The sequence below is a fragment of the Cebidichthys violaceus genome, unplaced genomic scaffold, assembly GCF_023349555.1.
Source record: "Cebidichthys violaceus isolate CVI_PGR_0920_01 unplaced genomic scaffold, fCebVio1.0.p SCAF_2, whole genome shotgun sequence".
NCBI classification, from domain to species: domain Eukaryota; kingdom Metazoa; phylum Chordata; class Actinopteri; order Perciformes; family Stichaeidae; genus Cebidichthys; species Cebidichthys violaceus.
The window spans coordinates 13,838,435-13,860,914 of record NW_027176372.1 but is presented as its reverse complement, the minus strand read 5'-3'; the positions used below and the strand labels follow the sequence as shown (position 1 = coordinate 13,860,914).

Sequence of the window (22,480 nt, the reverse complement as noted above, 5' to 3'; positions counted from 1 at the left end):
TGACAAAAGAGCTTGCCACTGACAAAAACAGAAATATCAACCAAAGGACAAATGACCACTGACGTATAAAAAAAGAAAAATGAAACCAACATTTTCACAGTTTAGTTAAACCAGCCAATAACATATTGGGTGGTTGAAATTTGGCTGCAGTTTTCTGTCTGTTAGTAATCTCACTCAATATTTAGCCCACCTCTGCATCATAACTCACTAATATTGTTTATGTCTGTTTTAAATGTGACTCTATTTTTCAGACAGTAGAGTAATGGTGCAAGTGGAGCAGATGTTTGGTAAACACACACACCAAATTAACTGAGGGTCACCCTGGTCAGAGGTCAGAGGTTGTATGTGCTCATCCTCCCAGAGTTACTGACTGATAGGACTCCGGGGTTGACCACTAATACACATCAATGGAGTCAAGCAGGGCAGCTAATAATGCATGTGGGGTATCAGACTGGGGACAAGCGTCAGGGAAAATAAACTGGTGCTATCTGCTGGCAAACATTGACCCGCAGACTTAATAGAACACATCTCCCATAGGTACACTGCTCTATTGATTAGCAATTGATGGCAGTTGTAGCCAACACTGATATTGAGTGTGATTTCGCATTCTTCCACCATCTCCGCTGTAGGCACAGGTCTGTTCTTGTAGAGGTTGAATTAAAATAGGGACAGCGTGGCTCTGTGTCGCTACATGTGCTGTGCTTTTTTTTCTTTTCCCAGCTGTGAATGGAGGCCAGCACCATAGCGACCATCATCACTTTTTTGTCCTGGTGATCCAGTCTCACCTTTATGGGCTTCTCATTATGAAGGACTTTATATTTAGTTCTTACATGAACAGACGTGCACACGGTAGACACACACCGTGTGTTTCATATCTCTCTACATACATAACCAGAGCCGCGTTGCTGCAAATGTTCATTTATAGTGAGGAACACACACACACGCGCTCACTTGTGAAGAGAAGAAAGGCAGTGGCCCCGAAAATTGCATAAATGTCAATTATTCTGAAGCTTATGTGCGAGAGGTAGAACAAAGTGGTGGTAATAAAAAATATTGATCACTTCAACCCATAATGTGTCTGACAGCCATTGTTGTAGCAGAAACAGGCATTGACAGAGTGCCTTTGCAGGCATGTAAACCTGCAGGACATTATGTAGCTGTATTAGCACTGATCACCGCAGTGTAATGGCCCCCGATCCCCCCAGCCTGATTTAGATTCAGAAAAGCAAACGAAGCGTAGCTCTAATAAATGCACCTGTTGGAAACATGATAATTGCATCTCTGATGGCTGACCTTTTTTCACTGTTGCAATAAAGATGAGTTGATGCATGTAAGTGTGTGCGTGTGTGTGTGTGTGTGTGTGTGTCAGTCAGGAGTTCAAAGGTGTGGTCATGATTGGTAGTTTTGTCTATGTGTTTCTGGGGGGTGGATGCATCTTCTGTATTTATCAGCAGTTACTCATACCTCAGCATGTTTTTAACTATACTGAGTGGGAACACTGTGTACATGATGAGTGTGTATGGGAATGCGTGGGTGTGAATGTGTGTGTGTGTGTGTGTGTGTGTGTGTGTGTGTGTGTGTGTGTGTGTGTGTGTGTGTGTGTGTGTGTGAAGTTGTATGCAGAGGCTCATTAAATACGCAATCGTTTCATAAGACTGACCCTTCAAGAGCAGTGGGTGGACCAAGCATAGATTTGCTCAAATGAGCAAATGAATCTGTAATATGAAAGTTTATAGTGTGTAAACCTGTGTGTGTGTGTGTGTGTGTGTGTGTGTGTGTGTGTGTGTGTGTAGTACATATGCATGTTTAAACCTACACTGCATTCCCAGTTTCTGTGATCAAATAATTTAGCTTTACATGCCTCTCCCATTCTTCCTCTGCACTGTGTGTTCTTGTGCGGGGCTTGTTACATTAACCTCAGGCTAGTCGAGATGATTTTTGTGTTATCGTCATCACATTAACTGGGTACTGGCGTGCATGTACCGTCAGAACATTGCTGTACATGGGAGCAAGATATATCCATGGTGAGGATGCCATTGCTTCTGTCTCATTAGCAGCAGTGCTGAGGCCCTGAGCTGCTTCTTGTGCCCCATTGGGACAGCTGATGAGGCTTGACGAAGTGACCTTTAGCAAACTAATCTACTTTTAACACCTTGCCTACTACCTGCCTTATTGCCATTCTTCTCTCTGTCATTCACCAGAGGGGCCCCATCCCCATTTAGACTCCATCACTTTTTTTGATATAAGCAGGAGCCTTGTTTTCATGTTTCATCTGTACGAACGAAGCAGCATTGTAAACACATGCGGCAGCAGTCTCTGGTGGCATGCAGTAATGTATTGTAATCGGTTGTTTCTCTCCTCTCTTGAACTTCCCTCTGCTTTTTTTCTCTCCTGTCCTAATCTCTCTCTGTCGTCCTCTCCTTGCTACTGAAGAGCTCAGGCTATGCAAAAAAAACAAAAAACAGTCCAGTTATCAGCTAATATTAAATAATTTGAAGTTATATATAATTTAAAACATGTTTGTTTTCTTTACTCATTGAATATTGTGTCTGTATATATAATTAAAACTTTGAGAATAACTCATTTAACAATACATTTATTCGCCATCTCCCTCTGCTGTGTATATATTTCCATGATAATAAATACTTAATAACTAATGAGTAACATGCAAACGCCTAGGTGGAACATCTTCATTATCCGGAGCAGTATTTCACAGTGTATTGATTAAATATATAAATGTACTGTTTTAAAATAACTTTAATCATTTGAAATTAAATTTATTTTTAATGCACACAGTGTCTCAATTTGATGAACCTCTAATGGCTTCCCTCCATTTTATTACAATGGCTGACACAATAACATGAACATGTCTGAAATACACTTGAAAAATATAATACAGTCTAATGCAATAGTTGTGAAGCCAAAGTAATAAGCAGCTTGTAATATAATGCAATACAATACAATTCAGCAACAAGGTGTTAATGTTACTGTATTTTGTCCAGGGTGTTACTCTGTTATGCAATCCAATCCACAAAATTAATCAGTACATGATTGCAAAGGTAAAATTTTCTCTTGGGACCAGTTTTGCATGGAATCATATTTTACAGGTGTGTTTTTCCACCCCTTGACTAAATTTGACCGTCATGGCTAATTTTTGTAAAGAAACAATAAGTACTTAATTGATTATTGTAGCAAAGCACTTTGTCCTTACAATATGCTATTTGCATGTGGAACCTTGAGCTACATGCAGGTAGCCACATACAAGCTAACAAGCTAATGTCCAGTTGGACATCAGTAGCAGTCCCTTCGCTGCTCACAGCTTGTTTTTTTTATTTATCTATTTATTTATCTAGTTCTATCTACAGAGACCCAGAAATGAATAATCAAAATCATGCATAAAATAGGCTATTACTTTAAAACTGGAGATGCACCGATACTTATAGCGCATATCGGTTCGACACTGACTCAAATAGTGGGATCACGTATCAGAGAAAATGGGGGGGATCTGGTATCGGATACCGGTATTTTAGTACATAACAATTCAGTACATTTATATCTATGTATTTATTTGTTACATTTTGTTTTACAAAGTTAGGAAGGCAATGTTAAAGTCAAGGCTGATGTTTCTTTACACATCAAATAATGATCCCAGTCTCTTCCACACAGTGAGGCAGACAGCTTATCAATAAACACTGGTATCGGATCGTTACTCAGTAGCGGCCGATACCCAAAGCCCAGGTATTGGTGTCGGGACTGAAAAAGTCTGATCAGTGCATCCCTACTTAGTACCCTGACCAAATGTACAGACACTCCGTTTGCTCACGGTCTACAGGAGCCTCATACACAGTGAATGCGAGTACTTGGAGCTGTTAGTGCCACACTGACTAGAGACTCCTTAAGGCTGAAGGTTCCTTGTTGACCTTGGAAATAGCAGCTTGACAAAAACAAATCTCAACACAAGGTCCAACTTTCTTGTTTCCACATCTCGCGGCCTTCCTCTGTGATTGGAGCTGCTCAGTTGTCATGGAGATGGTGTGGTTGTCATCAGTCCTGGTTGATTTAGATTTAGGTTAATTTAAAAGTGAAAATGATAAAATTGTGTTTAGAGTTCAGCAGTCTGGAGTATTTCTGTTGATACTTGGGCTTCAGATTTGTATGCATAGTACCCTTTTGTATCTGTATACAATGAACAAAAACTGTAATACAACATTTTCTTTCTGAGAAATATCTCCACAGACACCCAGTTTGTAAATACTGTATATAGATATTGCAATACTTTCGTCAGTGGGCCATAGGCTCAATCACCATTGTGTTGTGTTAGATAGTGACTTAACAGACATTTATTTTAAAAAATTCTTCAAGAATGCCACTTTAAAGCAACTGACTCGATATAATTATGGGAAAAATATTTTTTTGCTGTTATCACATGACTGAAATTACAGCACATGTTGTATTTAGGACCAGTATTTGCATTGTGCATTATTCACAGTGTAACTATTATTCTGTTTAAGCTAAACGATAAATGAATGCAGATGAGAGAGTTAAAATCCGCTCATCTCTGAAGCCATGTACTGAGCTAGGATAAAATTCTGTGTCATATACTGTATCTGAGCAGAAGCATGATCTCATTAAGAAGAAAATACTAATTGTACAGTTTCCTGAGAAAAAAAAAGCTGGATTTTGACATACAAGCAGAGGCCTGCACCTTTATTGTGAAGCAGACTGAGGCTTTAGGGGTAACAGTGGTTACAGTTGTCCAGATCTGGCTCTGCAGGTTTTGCTGTGCTGATAAAGTTCCAGCTCTATAATCCTGATTCACAGTCAATCTCTACCTATCAGATGATTCCTGGGCTCTTCAGCAGTCTGTGATTGACGATGATTATCTCAGGCGTATACCATATCTCTGCCATCACCACGGCCATGTCAGGGATTTTAGCTGAGGATGTTTGATCAAATACAGAACCAAACAGCTGACGGAGTAGACTTTTTTCTCTCTCTCTTCATGTGTCAGAGACAAAATTATTGAGCTGTGTCTTTTGCTGCAGCACAATATTATTGTTTAGTCACTATTATTGATTATTGACTTTGAGTGGAGTCATAATTTTACAAAGTTCAATTTAAAAAATATGATTTTTTTTAGTCATTAGCAAATTGGAATTATAAAATAAGAAATTATAATTTATTTAAAGCAGCTATAATCAATATGTTTAAATTAACATTTAATAGAATGACTGCATGTATTGTGAAAAGTGTCACTTGCAGTAGTTAACCAACAGAGAATCATTAACCTATACTCTTATGCTTTATAGCACCTACAAATCATTGTTTTGGTTTCATGGCTCGCAACTTTACTTTTTATTTTGTTAGAGCAGAAAAGCTCTCACCTGCTCACTTCCAAACAAAATAGAGAAAAAAGAGGAGTGAATAATGGACAGAAACATGACTCAGAATGAATGCTGTTTCACCATGTCAGCTGGATGTGTAAATTAGCAATTGTTTGCTAACATGTTCACCATATTAAGGTGTCTTCAGTCAGTCCTTTGCTTACAGCTTGGTGCACTGTCCTTAAGTGGCTAAAAGAGCAAGTTTACAAGTTTTATTGCAAATTTTAATTCATGTTAACATCTGTCTTATTATTTCATGTAATGCTGATGTGTGCCTTAGTGTGACATACATTATATCTATACTGAAAAAACTCTTATATTATAATATAATATTGTGCTATTGATTTCAGTTAACCAGGTCTAATTACAAACACTGACTACTCACTTGTTATTGCAGGCACAGAACATATTAATGTGTTGGCAGTAAGTCGGCTGTGGCCTGTGCGTCATGTTCAAGTAAAACATTAAACAGGGAGATGCAAAGTGTTTGATCTGTCGCCCATTGACAGCGTTGCGTCTTTGACAGCGTTGCGTCTTTGAGGTTGGCTCTGTGTGTCGGTGCCCTTAGCAGAGGAGAGCTCTGACATATCGGCTGTGAGGAGGCCTGTTGACCTTCGACAGAGCAATGCTCATGTATGTGAGAGAGAAGAGAGAAAGGAGGAGAGCCGGAGAGCTACTGCTTCTTCTCCAGCATAGAAGGAACATACCGAGAGACATACTGAGGCATGCACGGCACAGACAGTGGCAGGACGACAAGTCCACCTATCAAGAGAATGTCAAGAATTGAGGGGGCATGATGGCTTAGTGGATAGCACCGTCACCAGATATCAGGACAGCAGAGGCCTGTCTGTGTGGAATTTGCATGTTTTTGCTCAATCAGAGCTCTTCCCTTGATCTTAGATGCACATGTCGCTGGGTGTTGGAGAAAGTTTGCCCTCTTGACAATACTAGGACTGGTTCAATTAATTCGTGATGGGATGAATGAGGAGATGCCATTTTCTTATTTCTTTGAAAGTGAAGATAGTTTGTGTTGTTTTCTTTTTTTTATTTGAATATTTTACATCATGAGACTTTGTGCCTGGAAAGGTTGTGGTTCCCTCTGTTGGGGTGTGTTGTGCTGGTTGCGGTCACCTACAATTAACCCCGCTTGTGTATATGATTTATTGCCAGAAACAAACCCCGAAGAAGGGCGTCTTGCCCGAAACGTCCATCTGGCAGGATTAAAAAGTCTATTTGGAGTGCTGTCCTAGTCTTTCCTTTTTTTATCAGCTACGTTAAAGATCCAGCACCCCGGTCACCGAGGTTTAATTTAGGAGTTGAGCGCATTGTGTCTTAATTTTTATGAATTCATAGTCTGACTCGGCAGGTGAAGTATGTACTGGACATGAAAGAGTCTCTGCTTCTGTTGAAAGATGCTCAGACCCTCGCTGTAGATCTGAGTGAAGGTTTTTTTCCCAAATTTAGAAACTCTGGCCTTCAAATTGACAGATAAGTTCAAAACAGCTCATTTCTATGATTTAGCATTTCTGTGTAGCTGTGCCTGTATTGTATTGTATTTGTGTTTCTCTGTACTAAACCACCTATTACTGTGAGCTCACTAGCTAGTGGCGTGTGAGGCAGACTTCTCAGCTTGTCTGCAGCCAGCCGGTGAAGCCTGCTCTGAAACTGTATACCTGTGCTGAAAAGAGGAGTCGCCATTTCAGCGCTGTCTGTTTGGATCAGTGTTCCCTGTGGAGCTATGCCCTCTTTGAGAGCTCCTCTGTTGGGGATCTATTCCTTGACCCCTAACTCTTTCCCTCTGTTGACACAATGGGCCCTTTGTACCTACGAATACTACTGCTGTGGGACCTTGCTTCGTATGTTTGGCAATTATACACAATCCCACTCCAGCCATGCCTCTTGTTGCCGCTTCGCTGGAGAGAAACGCAATCGAATTGAGGAGAAATGCAGTGAAACGGGGATCCGGGAAGAGGCTTGCAGGAATTAGATTGTGGTACTGATAAGTTCCATATAGAGCGAGTAAACATGTTCTTATCTTGTTATCCAGCTTGCACATTAACACATGGTGTGTGGAGGAGGTGGAGGAGGGCTTAAAAGGATGAATCAAATCCTAATCATTCTGTTTGACTTTTCCCACTCTCTGCTCTTTGTCTCTATTTCTGTTTGTCATCGTGCAAAGAACCCCGGCACACATGCAATGAACAATGGCGGGGTCAGAAGTGCTAGCCATTTTCCTACACCTGCTGAATGCTCCAGAAATGAGTGCTTAGTGATTACGTGCCCTAATGTGTGGTGTTTAAAGAGCAGTTTCCAGCTGCAGAGTTAAATGATGGTGCCCTCTGTGAAGTATTAATGATGTGGATGGATGAATCAGGTCTGCACAAACCTGTTGACGGCAGCCGCGGTGCTCTCTTAAAGCTGCACCCAGACATCAGGCTTAACCGCTTGGCAAATTGGACATGCTTGTTGGCTGTAGCTCCAATTTATGTGCACTCTCTATTGCAGTTAGTCCATCTTCATTATTGAAATGGCCTCTCGTCAGGTCTTGACAGAGTGTGGTGGAGATGGTAAAGGGGGGGGGGGCATACAGGAGAATCATGAATAATGTGGAGAATAAACACATTCGAGGCATTGGAGCTGGCTGGCAGGAGGGGTGTTGGGAGTGTTGTGAAATGCCCGGCTTCCGTTTTTTTTCTCCGTCTCACTCTCTCACTCTTCGTGTGATTGTATGTGCAGCCTCTTCCAGTGGATGCTGATGTTGTGGATCCTCAGCCTTGGGGCTTTGTCTAACACACATGCAATTGGGCATAAAAACACACACACACACACACACACACACACACACACACACACACACACACACACACACACACACACACACATACATACATACTGAGACCCCACTGCACATCCACAAGCAGCTGTAGGCGCTGAGCTCTGGCAGGACCTCTGTAGCCTTACCAGCATCCCAGCTGTGTGTTGTGTCACTGTCACTCTGGAGCCACACTGCTCAGTGGCTGCAGCCTATTTGTAATAGGTTGTTGCTGTGACTTCACTTTTTCTGAGTCTGTGGATCGTTGCATTGATAAATCTGGACTTAGCTCATCTGGGTCAGCCAGTTCAGGAGGGGATATCCAATACCAATTTATGCTTTGTTGAAGGGGATGTACCTGTTGTCAGATGTAGAATTTCAATTTCTCAGTTTGCCGAGTTGATACAAGATGACCTCAAAAACATCTCTTAGCTCTGTAAAATGCCATGTGCACTTAAGCCTCGGCTTTAGGAGTAATAGCGCCTCTCTATGAAGAGAAGAACGGGTTCTAGCTGGGTCTACCTACAGGGTTCTTGTACCTGCTGCACACATGAGCAGCTGTGATGGCTCATGAGGTAATTACCCACTGAGCCGGTGTGTATCTAACTGTAAGCTGAAGCAGGGGTTCCCTTCAGGTAGCTCTCCCCACTCAGGTCAGTGAAGAGCTAATGACATTTAGAAGCAATAGGATGAAAGAGATGGCACTTGTTTGTAGTCAGCTGCACACTACCTTTGTCTTATTGTCTGCCGTCTGTCTTAATCTCCCAGCCACAGTTTTCACACCACAAGGAGATCATGTTATTAGATCCCCTCCCCTGGCTCATTTGTCATCCTGCAGCACCACTCCTCCAGAGAAGGAGCTGAAAAAAAGAAAACAATATAAACAGGCAGGAGCCCACAACATCAAATGTTCATCATTTACTAGCCCAGAGTCTCTTGTATCATCATTATTCTTTCAGGAATCACACAAGGTTAATATGCTTTTTCTTCTCTGTGTCTTCACCCAATGTTTAGGAAGCTGAGAAACGTCACCCTCTTCTCTCTCTACCTTAACGTATTGTTTTGTTTTACATTGTACACCAGTGCACTGCATCCTGCTACACATGCACTCAATCATCCCCACCCCCACCATCACTTGCTACAGTAAAAAGTATTGCCAGTGTCACATCTTTTTAATCTGTCTTCTCTGAGCCGGGGTTTTTTCGTGATGCCGAGGCGCACAGAACGGAGGGAGTCGGCTAATTACAATAAACAAATATGCTCAGAGCTGCCTATGTAAGGTTCGTATAGGTTAACGACTCTGCTATAAATGTTAAATGAAGCTTAAAATAGGATAGTATGGCATACAGTTGCCATAGTGATCTCAGCTGTGACTCTTTGTGTACTTTCTTGGTTGGTAAAGTTTAAATTAATCTTAGATACGAATCTGTGATACAGAGAAGAAATGAGTGATTGTTTGGTGCCCCAAGGGACCCTTTGATGTCTCAATCATCTTTGAAGCTTTTTCTTCAATTACTGCAACTTCATGTTTGTCTGCCTTTGTTGTAATGAAATCTAATATAATGCTGTTAATGTTATTCTGCATTAGACACATGTCAGTCACCCTTTAATGATGCCTTTCTCACACACTTTTCTTTCTGTTTGTCTCTGTCTTCTCTGTTTCTCTCTGGCTCTCTCTTTCAACAGGTGGGACAGTCAAAATGATGCGTAGGAGGTGAAGCGTTGAGCCGTATTGATGGATGTGTTAACAGACAGCAGTCTCACATTGATCGTGAAGACTTCAGAACCAGAGAATGCAAATGTAGTGGAGAACACAGGTGAAAACTTTTGTCTTCCATTTGTTGCTCGTTAACATAATATCTAACTTTTTTTAAATTAGAAAATGTGCATAAAAATGTTAATTTTGCCTTTCTATTATTTGACTATTTGCTTTGAACATTAAAAGATACTTGGTTGTCGACCTAGGAGAAGAATTTCTGATATTTCTTAGAATAATCAAGCATTTTGTTAGAATACATGAAAGCTTAATGACAACAGTTTCTATCGCAATACCTTAAAAACTTTGAAAAGACAATTAGTATTACCACAAACCATTGAACTAGCTTTCTTAAATTAGCTTTTCACACTCATTTTTAAGCTCTTTGACAAGATAGGAGGGGGTGAAACACATCCTGTCTTTTTTAAATGAAAAGTGGAAAAGAAACATTAAATAAAGCTTTTTAAGCTATTGATAATCCTCTCTCCTGGTGCTTCCCCAACTCAGAAAAATTTCATCTAGCTTCCTCATAAAAAAGGTGCAACTGTGAAAGAAGGTGCAACTATTTATTCTTTCACTCTCATTCACAGTCATTAGCATAGGCAAAAGAGTGTGTTTATTCTAATTTATTTAGTTTTTATTTAGGTAATACCTGCTTCCACTTTGTGATTTCTCAATAACCTAAACCATGTATTATAATGATATTTACTTGATGTAAGCTCTTGATCTAAAACCTAATTCAATTTATTCAGCTGTGTAGCTCCTTCCGTGTTCTGAAATATAAGCTGATGCAATGTGCATTTTCCAAGACTCATTCAGGCACTACAGCCCCCTAAAGTTTACCTCTACCAAGCAGCACTGATCCTTAGATGAGGTTTATCTCAGCGTTTCAGCTCTGGTCAGGCTCAATGGGGACTGACCGGTCCCCACTGTGAGAATCACACAGATTATCCCCAGCACTAGTCTGTTCCTACAGAGGGAAAAGAGGATGGAGAATGAGAGTAGAAAAAGAGCGTTAGAAGAAAGAGTGAAAGTGGCTCCATTGAGCAGGAATAGGGCAGCTCTCTGAGGAGGATGGCCATGAATCATGCTGCAGTTACTCACCACTTATTATGAACATCCTGTACTAGCTGGATTGATTTCCCCCCACCATTCACAAAATGTCACATAGTGAAGATGGAGCCATAGGTAGCAAGCGGCGTCTGTGGCTGGCCTACCAGCTCGGATGAGTGAACGCCCCGGGTGGCTGAGCTGCAGAATGGCTAGCTCGGCATTTTACGAATGTAAAAGCCTCCATATAGCAGGGATAAGGAGACGGGGAGTTGGAAGAGAAGGAGATAGCGAGCAAAAAAAGGGAGAAGGAAGGGGACGGAAAAGGGGGGATGGGAGTGTGGAATGATTTCAAAAAGCCATTAAAAGGAAGAAAAGGCCATGTCAGCTGTTTTCATTTGCATACTCCATATTGTTATATTTGAGCTGTTGTATTCCTTTGGTCACATGGGATGAAGGCCTGAGTTTGATTCATGTTAATATCAGGGATTTCATGTTTTTGTCCCATTTATAAAGTGACTGAAGGTGGATTGTAAGTGAAGAGAGAAAAAGCGTGGCTGTGTGTGCATGTGTGGCATCTGACACACTAATAGATGAGGCACAGACGCCAACTTTTCTCTCTCCTCGTGTCCATGACCATGTCCATCGGCAGCATGGGCTTGTCTCCCCGCACAGCCACCTGGCACAGGGCAGCCTGGGCTAACCTCAGGTGGATGAAGCCCTGAATATCATGGCTAGAAAGATAGGCGAGACTCTTGAGTGCTAACTGGTCTGGTCTGGTCTGGTCTAGTTTGGCGGTGGTCGAGCTGTCTAGCACGGCTGGGTTTGGCAGAGCTGGGGATCAGAAGATCCCCACCTCCTGCCAGCAGCCGGGACCTTCCATATGCTCAGTGGTGAATGTCCATGCCAGCTTGTGTGAGCTGTGTCACATCCAGCCTCAGTTTCTTTTCAAGGAGTACTTCTGCTGATAACACAATTACAAAACTACAACTGTGTTGGGATTATCTCCGAAGGTATAAAGCTTGTTTTTATTAGTATATGAGCTGCTCTCTCTGGAAAGCTAGATATTGAATTCTGGCAGCAGTGAGTGTTTTGGATGTTTATCTTGTTTACATTTGCCAGCTCAGCTGCAGTAGTAACATTACGCTGTACCGTATCAGTGAATATGAAGCTGCTGATCCCCCTTTGACCTCTAATGTCAAACTTGATTTGTCATCTACAGTCATCGCTGTAAGACCCAGTGTGTGTATGTGTGTGTGTCTGTGTGTGTGTGTGTGTGTGTGTGTGTGTGTGTGTGTGTGTGTGTGTCTCTGTTTGTGTACCTTGTGTACCTGTCTGACTGACTGATCTGTGGCACATTCTGAACAGCTGAAGAGCTAATGGTCCAGCTGGAGACAGATGGCCTCTCGATAACACTATACCCCCAAGCCAATACTCACACTCTATCACTCTCCCTCTCACACACACACATCACTCACACACACACACACACACACACACACACACATATGCATGCATGCATATACACACACACACACCCACACGTACACACACACACACACACACACACACACACACACACACACACACACACACACACATCTAAGCATGCACACTCTCTCACATACACATCAGACAATCACATACACGCACACATTGGAAAGGATAGATTGTTAATCCATTATAAACCCTGAGGAAACACATTTTTCAATGTGAGTTTAATGTTTCACAGCAATTTTGAACAATCTTTTGGCAATATCAGGTGGCAGCTGAGGTTTCATGCGAGCATGGAGGGGATAAGGGAAGTTAATTTCTCCCCTTTTTCGTAATTTCCCTCTTTCTGTGGCTTTGCTGCTTTGTAGGGCTAATTAAAGAGATAAGACAAATATAAAGAAATCATTACTTATCTATGAGCTGGAAAATTACTTGGTAGATTTCAAGCACTGGCGCTGTTTACTTATAATTCCAATAAATCTAAATGATTTGTGTCCACACCTGGACAAAAATATCATGGCTGTCCTCCTATGCACCTCTCCTTACAACAAGTGTCATACATTGGAATGTGGTTCAAAATGTAATAGTGAAAAGAGAGCAGTTGTTAAAGGTATAAAGGATATCTGTCGTCGACAGGGAACATGTGTCAGTAACATGTTTTTGCTTTGAGGTCATTTTTGCTCACAGATTGAAGGGAACTGATGGCAAACGCTACGCTGTGATGCTTCTGCAGCCTCTTTCTCAAGTTCCTGCTATAACAGTTTGTTGACTCCGAAAGGAAGAGAGTAGATGCATATTTCTCCCGAGGTTTTCTTCATTAAGGGCGACAGTTATATGCTAACAGTTGTATGCTTTTAGTAGGCATTCTTGTTGCTCCGATGTGTCTGCAGGCCGCAGACCCAGAGAGACCTTTTCTCAGAAATTTCATTACCTTATTAAATCACTCCTAAATTATATCCATATTCAAAGATGAACTAACTGCTAATACAGCCATGTTGAATACTGTTTGTTAAGCAGTCTTTCCCTCCAGCATTTCTCACTACGTCAATAATGAGGTGCATCCATTCTAAAATGGGGGACGTTGCTAGTTAACCTCTGTGAACACATTAATTGATGTGGTATGTTTTTCAATTTACATTTTTTTTGGCATGATTTTAAAGAATATGTGTGAGGAAGCAGCTTGGGATTGTAGAGGGAGGCAGGTGTAGATGATATTGGTTATACAGTCTCCAACATATGGGCCTGTCGTGTCCCATGTGTACGTACCTGCCTCCGCTGCTGTCATCTAATTATGCAGAGCAAACAAAGCTATCTGCCTGCTGCTACAAGCCCGCTTCTGTGGGTTTTGATAGTTTCTCATCAGATGGATGTCTTCAACTGATTAAGACATTGTCACAGTCGACCTGTCGAAAATCACCAAAACCTACTTTCAATTTAGTCATTACTGCTATTGTTGCTGCCTAGCTGTGTAATTGTGTAGTATATTTTTTACCTCGGAGCGAAGTTGGATCTGCGTCTATACAGATGAAATGCTAAAAGGAGGGGGAGGTAATGCAAGATGACTGTATTGATTTGATCATATTTATTGCTCTTGGGTCGGTAAAGGTAGACCGTTTTTTCCATAAAGTAGGTGATTTCTGAGCTAACATTATTGTCAATTTAATTTTGGGGTAACTTTTTCTACCCTCTATCTATGAATTAAAGCTTAATTTAATACAACATTTTAAAAGATTTAGTAACTATTATCTCATGAAATAAGTATTGCATAATTGTAGAAGTTTAATGATAAAATTGCTAATTTTGTTCTGTTGAACTGCATATCCAGCAGCTCTTTCAAACTTCCACTTGTGCCACCATGCTGACTTAACATGAGGCAGGTGACTCCCTTTGTGAGTGACCTGCCTTGTGTTTTATGTGTTCTGTGAATTTGGTTGGAATCTTTACGTCTGTGTTTCGTCTCGCCTTTTACATTTGAAAATCAACCAGTAATGGTTGAGGAGTTGTCCCAACTTGACATTGTTAATACCTATTATTAAATCTAGTACCAAAACTGAAATATTAATGTTTAAGGCTGGCATCACAAAATGACATTTTGAGCTCTAGGTGGTTAATTGACACTAATTGCATTTCAGCAGCCTGGAACAAATGTCAGCATAACTACAGAACAAAAACAATGTAATTTAACCTTAGAATATATTACAGTTTAAAGAGTTGAAAGATCTGAAATATTGTCTTTTTTTCCCTGCAGGGATATGTGAGGAAAGTCATCTGAGTCTTTGCGGCATCGTTGATGCTGCTCTCCCTCCATCCTCACCTCTTCCTGCCGCAGAGACTTCACAACAGGCCTGCCCAAAACACCAGAGGACCACGCCTACATCACCAACACTCTCCCTGCCCCTTGGCACTGACTCTTCTCTGGGCCTGACAGAGGCCCCCTGCCCTACTTCTGATGATGCTCCAACTGTAGTCTCTCAGCTTCACCACACTCCCACACCACTTCCCACCCCAGCTGTAAGCTCCTGGGGCCCAACAGGAGACACTCAGAAGACTTCCCTTCTGCTGCCTGCTGCCCTCCCTCTGTCAGCTACAATGATGGAGCCTGCCACTGTGTCTGCCCTGACAGAGGAGTGTCTTCTTCAGCCTACCCGCACTTGCCTTGGCTGCTTCATTGAGACCCGTGATGCCACTGACCCTAATTCCATCCAGAACCCGCCCCATGACCCTAACACCAACCCTGACACAGAGACTGGGCTAAGTGTTAGGATAGGCGATGTGAGCAGAGAGGACTTCTCTGACATCAACAACATCAGCATCCAGTGCCTGAGCCATGCGGGGGAGGCAGTGAGTCACTTTGGAGAACAGCTCCTCTCTGACCAGCTACTTAGCTTTCCTCTGCCGAAAGCCCCAGGTGAGGGTAAGAGAGTTGATGGGAACAAAACAACAGAGGACTGTGATGACCCAGAAGATGATGCAACAGCTAAGAACTTGTATGAGGGACTGTTATTGGACAAAGTGAGCGGAGAGGAGGTTCTGCTGGCTAACGCCGGTCAGGACTGGGGCTACTTTGAATCCTTTATCAGTGAGAGTAAGATGGAACTGCTGGACCTTTGTTCTAAGAATGAACTGTCAGTCAACCTCTTCTCTGAGGAAGACGTTGACAATCTATTTGACGATGAAGACGATGATTCCACTTTAAGCAGTGATGTCTGTTCGCTGAAGATTCGCTACGAGTCTTTCCAGGACAACATGAGGGAAAAGACAAATGTCCTCCAGGAGGAGACGCAGTTCAACTTCTTCCCTAGTGTCCTGGCCAACTGTGCCAAGAAAGAGGAAGGAGCTGGAGTCTTAAGGAGGAGTGCTGAGGAGCTTCAGCTCAAATCTGATGAACTCATTCTTGAGACAGGACAGGAAGGAAAGGCTGGGGACTGCAGTGGTAGGAGTCCCCTTGATGGTTCCCAAGGCTCACCCATGTCAACTCCCAAAGTCAACTACCTAATGGACTTCAATTCCACAGAGGAGTCAGGCGAGTTTAGTGATGACAGCTCCTGCACTGGCTCCTCCTCAGACACCCTGCAGGAGGGCAAGCTTAAGAAGGGCCACTCAAAGAGATTGCTCAGCCCCTCTAACCCCCTCAACTATGGTTTGCGCTCCAAGAGAAAGGTTCGATACAGTGACGATTACTTATATGACGTTGACTCGCTTGAGAGTGAGAAGAATGCAGAGAAAAAAGAGAAAGCTCCGTCTGGTCAAAAAGAGGAGGAGGATGTAGACTGGTGCCCCAAAAAACGTCGAAAATCCTGTCGTAAAGAGCCGCCAGTGGTCATTAAGTACATCATCATCAACAGGTTTAAAGGGGAGAGACTCATGTCAGTGAAACTGGGCAAGTTGGACCCTGTGGATGCTACTGTGAGCTTAAACACCGACACAGTAAGCAAATATGAGACACTGGCTCCTCTGAAGGATTTCTGGCAGGAGAAGCAAAGAGAGCGACAGGAGCAGCTTAAGCTGGCTGCCAGAGATAAACAACAACGTGGTTTTCATCTAAACGGACGCCATCATCGCCCTTTTAATTCTAGTCATCCCAAAAGAAAATACAAGATTGCAAACAGGCTTAAGGTTCAGAGGATTCACGCTGTGGAGCAATCAGCGACAGTACAGTGTTCCCCTCTCTCTGATCGGGGCCAGGGAGGTGTAACTAAAGAAGAGGCCACCCCCACGGTAGGGGGAATAATAGCAGCCCCAGGCCTCCCAGTCACATTAGACACAAACTCCATCACGCACGCAGTCACAGCCAAGAGTCGCTCCCAGGAGAGAGAGGAAAGGGAGGGGAGGAGATTGGGAGGAAATAAAACAGTCAGGATAAGGAAATTCAAAAGCGAAGCCAGGCTGAGGAGCAAGAAAATGAAAGAGGCAGAAGGAGAGGAGGGGAGGAGCGTGACAAATGAAACGGATGCCTGTGTCGCTGCGGCACAGATTGGGGACCCTGCTGCTGGGTTAGAGGAGGCAGGCATTAGCTCAACTGCAGTCAAACCCCATCTCTCTGACAATACCACCAACGCTCACACATCTGAGGAGAAATTCCCCTTCGTGTCGTCTGCCTGCTCTCCTGACAAAGTTCCCCCCACAGAGGCGGTGGAGTCGGGTGTCCCTGTTATCCCGGGGGGCTACCTGCAGACCCTGTTAGATGCTACAGACTCCTCCGGTGGAGCAGCTATCTCTTATTTCCCCCAGCAGCCCTCTAGGCAGAGGTATCCTCTGGGGCTCTCCCTAGAGGAGAAACAGTTTTCTTCTCTGCAGCTCGCTCAGAGCTGCGTCCTCTCGCCTCCCTCCGAGTCAGAGCTCCAGCAGTCTCCCCAGAACTGCCCCAACTTCCCCCAGATGTGGCACCCGCAGCTCTGTGCAAGTCACAGCCAGAGCTTTGGACCTGAGACCCCTGAGACTCCCATTTTACCCAACAACTTTCCAGCTGCTGTGCCCCTGAATGACAGCCTGCCAGTGTCTAACTACAGCCAGCTGAGCCCTGAGGCTGACAGGCTACTTTATGAGAAGAGCTACCTGACTGAGGCAGGGCTGCAGCCCGGGGCAGATCTGCAAGTATGTCAGTCTGCTTGTGTGGAGGGCCAGGTGCAATACCAGAGAGGGTCCCTGTGCACAGACAATGGCAGGCTCATCAGCTATGACTCAGTGGGCTCTCTGTCAGCCTCCTCCAGCAATTACAGCTCCCTCAGTATCAAGTCTTGTGAGCGAGAGGGTGAGGAGGAGGGCCGAGACAGCTTCTTAGCTCATTGCAGTCCTAAAGTGGTGATTCAGCAGAGTGTGGACGCCCTTACACCACTCAGGGAGTCCTCGGACCTGCTGGACATCTCCAACTTCACCCCCGACAAGTTTAGACACTCGTCACTGTCAGAGCTCTCCCCTCCTGAGACCCCTAACCTGTCCCCCCAGGTGGTGGGGCGTGATATGAAGATGGCAGGGAATGTTGGAGAATACCAGGATGTGAATGACATGACTATGGACTGCAACAGGGAGGTAAAGTGGAACTGTGACGTTATGCAGCAACAAGAGCACACAGCAAGTGCATACACAGTGGAAGACAGCCAATTTCCGCTGCACAACTTCAGCAGTCAGGATGTGTTACGTTTAGATAAAAAAGAGCTGGGAGTTACCGAATTTGATGAACAGACTGGGGAGATGCTGGCTAGTGCGAAAAGCATTAAGTCAAAGAGGAAAGGCAATTGCAAACAGACAGCCACAGGACAGAGCCCTAAGAAAGTCCGGGCTCCTAGAGCTCCGAAGTCAGAAAAGATCAAGACCCCCAAACAGAACTCGCGTTCCACCAAAAAGATAAAGGCCATGTTGGAGGGTAAGGCAGCAAAGAACCAGGCAGGTGGTTGTGGCACAGGCATGACTGACAGTAGCAGTACTGGAGACTGGTCTGGCACCGGTTGGTCAGAGAGCAATAGCCTAGTTGGGGACGACCAGAGAGAATTCGAGGAGCCCTCCAATATTCTGTCCAACATTGTCTCTGGCATGGCTGAGGTCCAAAGGTTCATGATGGCCTCCATTGAGCCACTGTGGAATCCCATGTCTGAGGCCTGCATGCCCTCTGAGGCCAATAGCCTCAACCTAAAGACCCTCAAAATCTTGGCAGGCACAGAGGCCGACCTGAAGAAAAAAGGAGCCGCGCTAACGGGGGCTGGGAAAGGCAGAAAGGCAGGGGGAAAGGGAGGAAAGAACCAGGCCAAATTTAACCCCTCTCATCCCTTATTCCCTCAACTAGCTCTTGGCTGTAACATGTTTGATAAACCCAACTTTATTAACCCTGGGCCTGCACACAAAAAGCTGTACCGCCACAAGACCAGTGCAAAGTTCCCACGGATTGAGACACTGAAGGGGAAGCGAGCGGAGAGAGACCCAAATAAGGACATAGCACTGATGACCTCGTTTGAGAAACTGAGGTAATATTTTGTTATCAGCTGCTGTTGCACCCCCTTCTCACTTCCCCCCCCCCCACCCCCCACTACCTGCTCAGCCCTCCCCTCCAAGCATACCTACACTGACGCTATGCCAGAGCTGCATGAGTACTACGTTCCCCCTGACTACTCCCACTTCCTTTTAACCCCCACCCGAAGAGGAAATTAATATCTGCATGAAAAACTTCTTGTACTTTGCAAACTACCTATTGAGTGATTGTGTCAAGCTTGATTGAGATTTGAAACGACCATGGCTGCATTTTTCTTGCTTTTGTTGTTTCTGCTTCGTTTGTTCTTCTTATAGTCGTTTTTGTTTTATTTTTGTCTGAAAAAAAGAATAAGCCTTGAAAACAGTTCTGTCGCCTTTTTGAGGAACTTTGTTTTTGTATTTTCTCAGCAGAACTAGCTCCCCTGAATTATGTATTTATTCCCCCTTTCCCTAAAGATGTAGCTATATACACAAATGCATTGAGTGACATCTACGCACCCCTCCTCCTCATCTGTTTTTGTATGCAGAATATGGATGTCCTGTTGTTGCTGTCCTTCATACACTGCCTGGCTCATTTCAAGAAGGAAACCTACAATTAATGAGCCCTATTTAAGCCCAAGACATCTTGAAAACACAAGATGGGACCATTTTGTATTGATGACATATCAGACTTTGTCTTTTTTTCACCCCCTCAAAGTTGGAATAACTCCCCATTTTCTTTTATCAAGCATTTCTTTTTTCCTCTGGAGTTTCGAGGAACTGGTTATCTAAATTTACATTTTTACGCCTTGCAAATTCATAAAAGCTCCACCCTCAGAGTATTTTTGTCAATGTTGTTGTACAGGGACATGCAATATTTGCAAAAAAAGATGATTATAATCTTAAAATCAATGTGCCAAAAGTAACAATGCTGTGTAAATGACCTCTTATATATGTGTGAATATTGGCTGTTCCTCTTTTTTATCCATTGGAGTATTGGCTGCTCGGGTTGGAGACTCCTTGCAAAGACTTGCCACAACAGGAATTCTTTATTTGGGAATTTTCTCTCTTCTTTGATGAAAGGCACCAACAGCTGGCAGTGGTACACCTCCACTCACTAAACCAAATCAGAAAGACTCTGAATTCTCCTCGTTTCCCCCACTTTGTTTGCCAAATTCAATTTACCTCAACATCGCCTGGCACTGAGAAGCAACAAAAGAGAGGCAAAGGGGCGATCTGCTCTGAAGGCTACTGTAGAGGAAGACGATAAAAAAAAGAGATGTTCAAACGAGCTTTCTCTGGACCAAGGAGAGTGTAGTGCAGATGTTTGAGGGTAAGCACGGAAATTATTCATCAGTTGGGGCTGTGCCTCACTGGATTGCTGTTTTGTACTAGAAATTCAAGGCAGTTTATAACTCATAGAGATTCTGATGCACGCATCAGTGGTGAATGGACATAACATGTTTGCAGTTAGATTTAATGTGAATGTGAAAGCAGTTTTTAGTACAAATGGAATCAGTACTCCTGTAAATGAAGGAAAGCATGTCTTTGCATTAGCTCCACGTGGGAATCTTACTTCTATCTTACCTGAAATGGTAATTTAAACAGTAATTTTTCTTGACATTCTCATGTAATTTGTTTCTTAACACTGCCATATTTTATAAGTTGCACCACTGGTGTATTTGTTATATGATTATTTTTGGTTCATCTATCACATAATGTCTTAATTTAACTTCTTTCTTTTAAAGGTTTTTTTCTTTTATATGGTGTCTTTAACTGTCATTTCAGTTTTGATGGGTCAATATTTTGGCAGAAATAATGTCACCAGAAAATCAAGGCCAAATAAAGGCACACATTGAAAAAGAAAATGTATTTGTACTATCTGATCCAGTGTATTCCTGGGCCATTTATATTAATTACTTTGGGGTTATTCACTGCCTCACTGCACACAAATAAATCCACCTTAAATTTAACCATACAATCATGTTTAATCAGTTATAAATTATTTTGATTTGTAAATGTATTTCAGGGGAAATGCAGAACCCCTTCAACTGGTTACAAGATGATCTTTTATAAATATATACTGAAACAATAGGCATATATTTTCTCTTTCTTTTGAATGTTGAATTTAATTTTTAAACACAGCAGTAATTACATGAAACTGCATGGAATTGTGCAGTCAAATTCAGGCTTGATTCAAAAACAGGCCTTGTCACACTGGATATGGTAATTCTGAGGTGATAGTAATTGATTGCTTGCATATGGCAAGAATCATAATCAATCTTTCTCTGTCTCTTTTCTCTCTCCTCTCTGCCATGATCCTTTGTTTCTTTTCTCCTGTGTATCAGGGTTAGGACCAAGACAAGCTGCTGATGGGAAGCTCCACATGGGCTTCAAGCCCATTTAGTCTGCCTTCTCTCATTTCTGCCTATTGTCAAATTGAATGTACTTCTCTGAGTTCATAGTTTATTTTCATTTTTTCTTCTTTTTGTTTTTAAAATGTGCCACTGTTGAGCTGCCTCATGTTAATGGTGCTAAGAAAGCTGACAATTGTTTTCTTTTCTTTTTTCTTTTTCATTTTTTTTTTCCCAGAGTTAACAAAAAATAAATGCAAAATAGATTAGGTACCTAACCCTCTTTATGAATGTATATTATAATGTTATGTTTGATGTATTCACTTCATGATTCTTTAACATTGATTGGAATTACTTTTGCTCTTTTCATTAAAAGATTACCGAGCTTTATATATACTGTCTAGAGTTGTTACCAGAAGGAATCTTAATGAACTCTTGACACTACAAAATCTTGTATATTTTTTGTGTGCCAATTTGTAACATATTTTGTAAGTGTATATTTTTCTTAGAAAGTGCTGTGAAGTATTTGTGTGTGTGAGTAACCTTTTATGCGCCTCTATGGGCAGTGGAAAGGATATACAATGACAAGTTTCTGGTTTTAAAAACCAAAATATGAATATCAACAGAAAACTAGAAATATTTACATTTTGTTGGGAGTTTTGTAATAAGACCATGATCTTGTTGTGAGAGTGTTGTGTTACTGTGCAAAACACAAATAAGCAAAGAAAAAAATGAAAACCTGGAAAAAAAATATATAATTTGTGAACAATTTGCTGTTTTATAGATTTTCATGTAAATTATTTGAGTATTATTTAGTTTTTTGTTTTGTTGTAACTGTTGCAAAGGTTTTAAATATTTGTGATCAAGCCTGTATGGTGATACTGTAATATTGGTAACTTGCTGAGTTTTGTAATAATGTTTATGGAGTAAATATACAAATTAAAATAAGATTTTGAATGCTGCTTTCTGAAGAGCGTTAGGTTGTGTTTTTTGCCACCCACCCGTTGTTGTAGCCAGTAACTACAGTATAAACAGTCAACATAGAATCTCCACACTTACAAATTCAGTCCATAACAATAATTACAATTGCCCCTATGGCATGCAGTTTTGGGAAAACACTTAATATTACAAACAGTTTATTGAGATGTCAGGAGTGAAGTGTAAGTGAGATGCCTGTTAAGCAAATATC

General features: G+C 42.3%; 1 protein-coding gene across 1 annotated transcript in view; it reads left to right on the top strand.

The window, feature by feature from the left end:
- nexmifb (neurite extension and migration factor b) overlaps positions 1–22,253 on the top strand; it is a 51,314-nt gene extending 29,061 nt beyond the window's left edge. The window contains exons 2-3 of the mRNA XM_068714566.1: positions 9,883–10,013; positions 14,745–22,253. Of these exons, the coding sequence (XP_068570667.1) occupies positions 9,932–10,013; positions 14,745–18,958 (4,296 nt within the window). The 5' untranslated portion in view covers positions 9,883–9,931 and the 3' untranslated portion in view covers positions 18,959–22,253. The remainder of the gene's footprint in view (positions 1–9,882; positions 10,014–14,744) is intronic.
- The last annotated feature ends 227 nt before the right edge of the window (positions 22,254–22,480 follow it).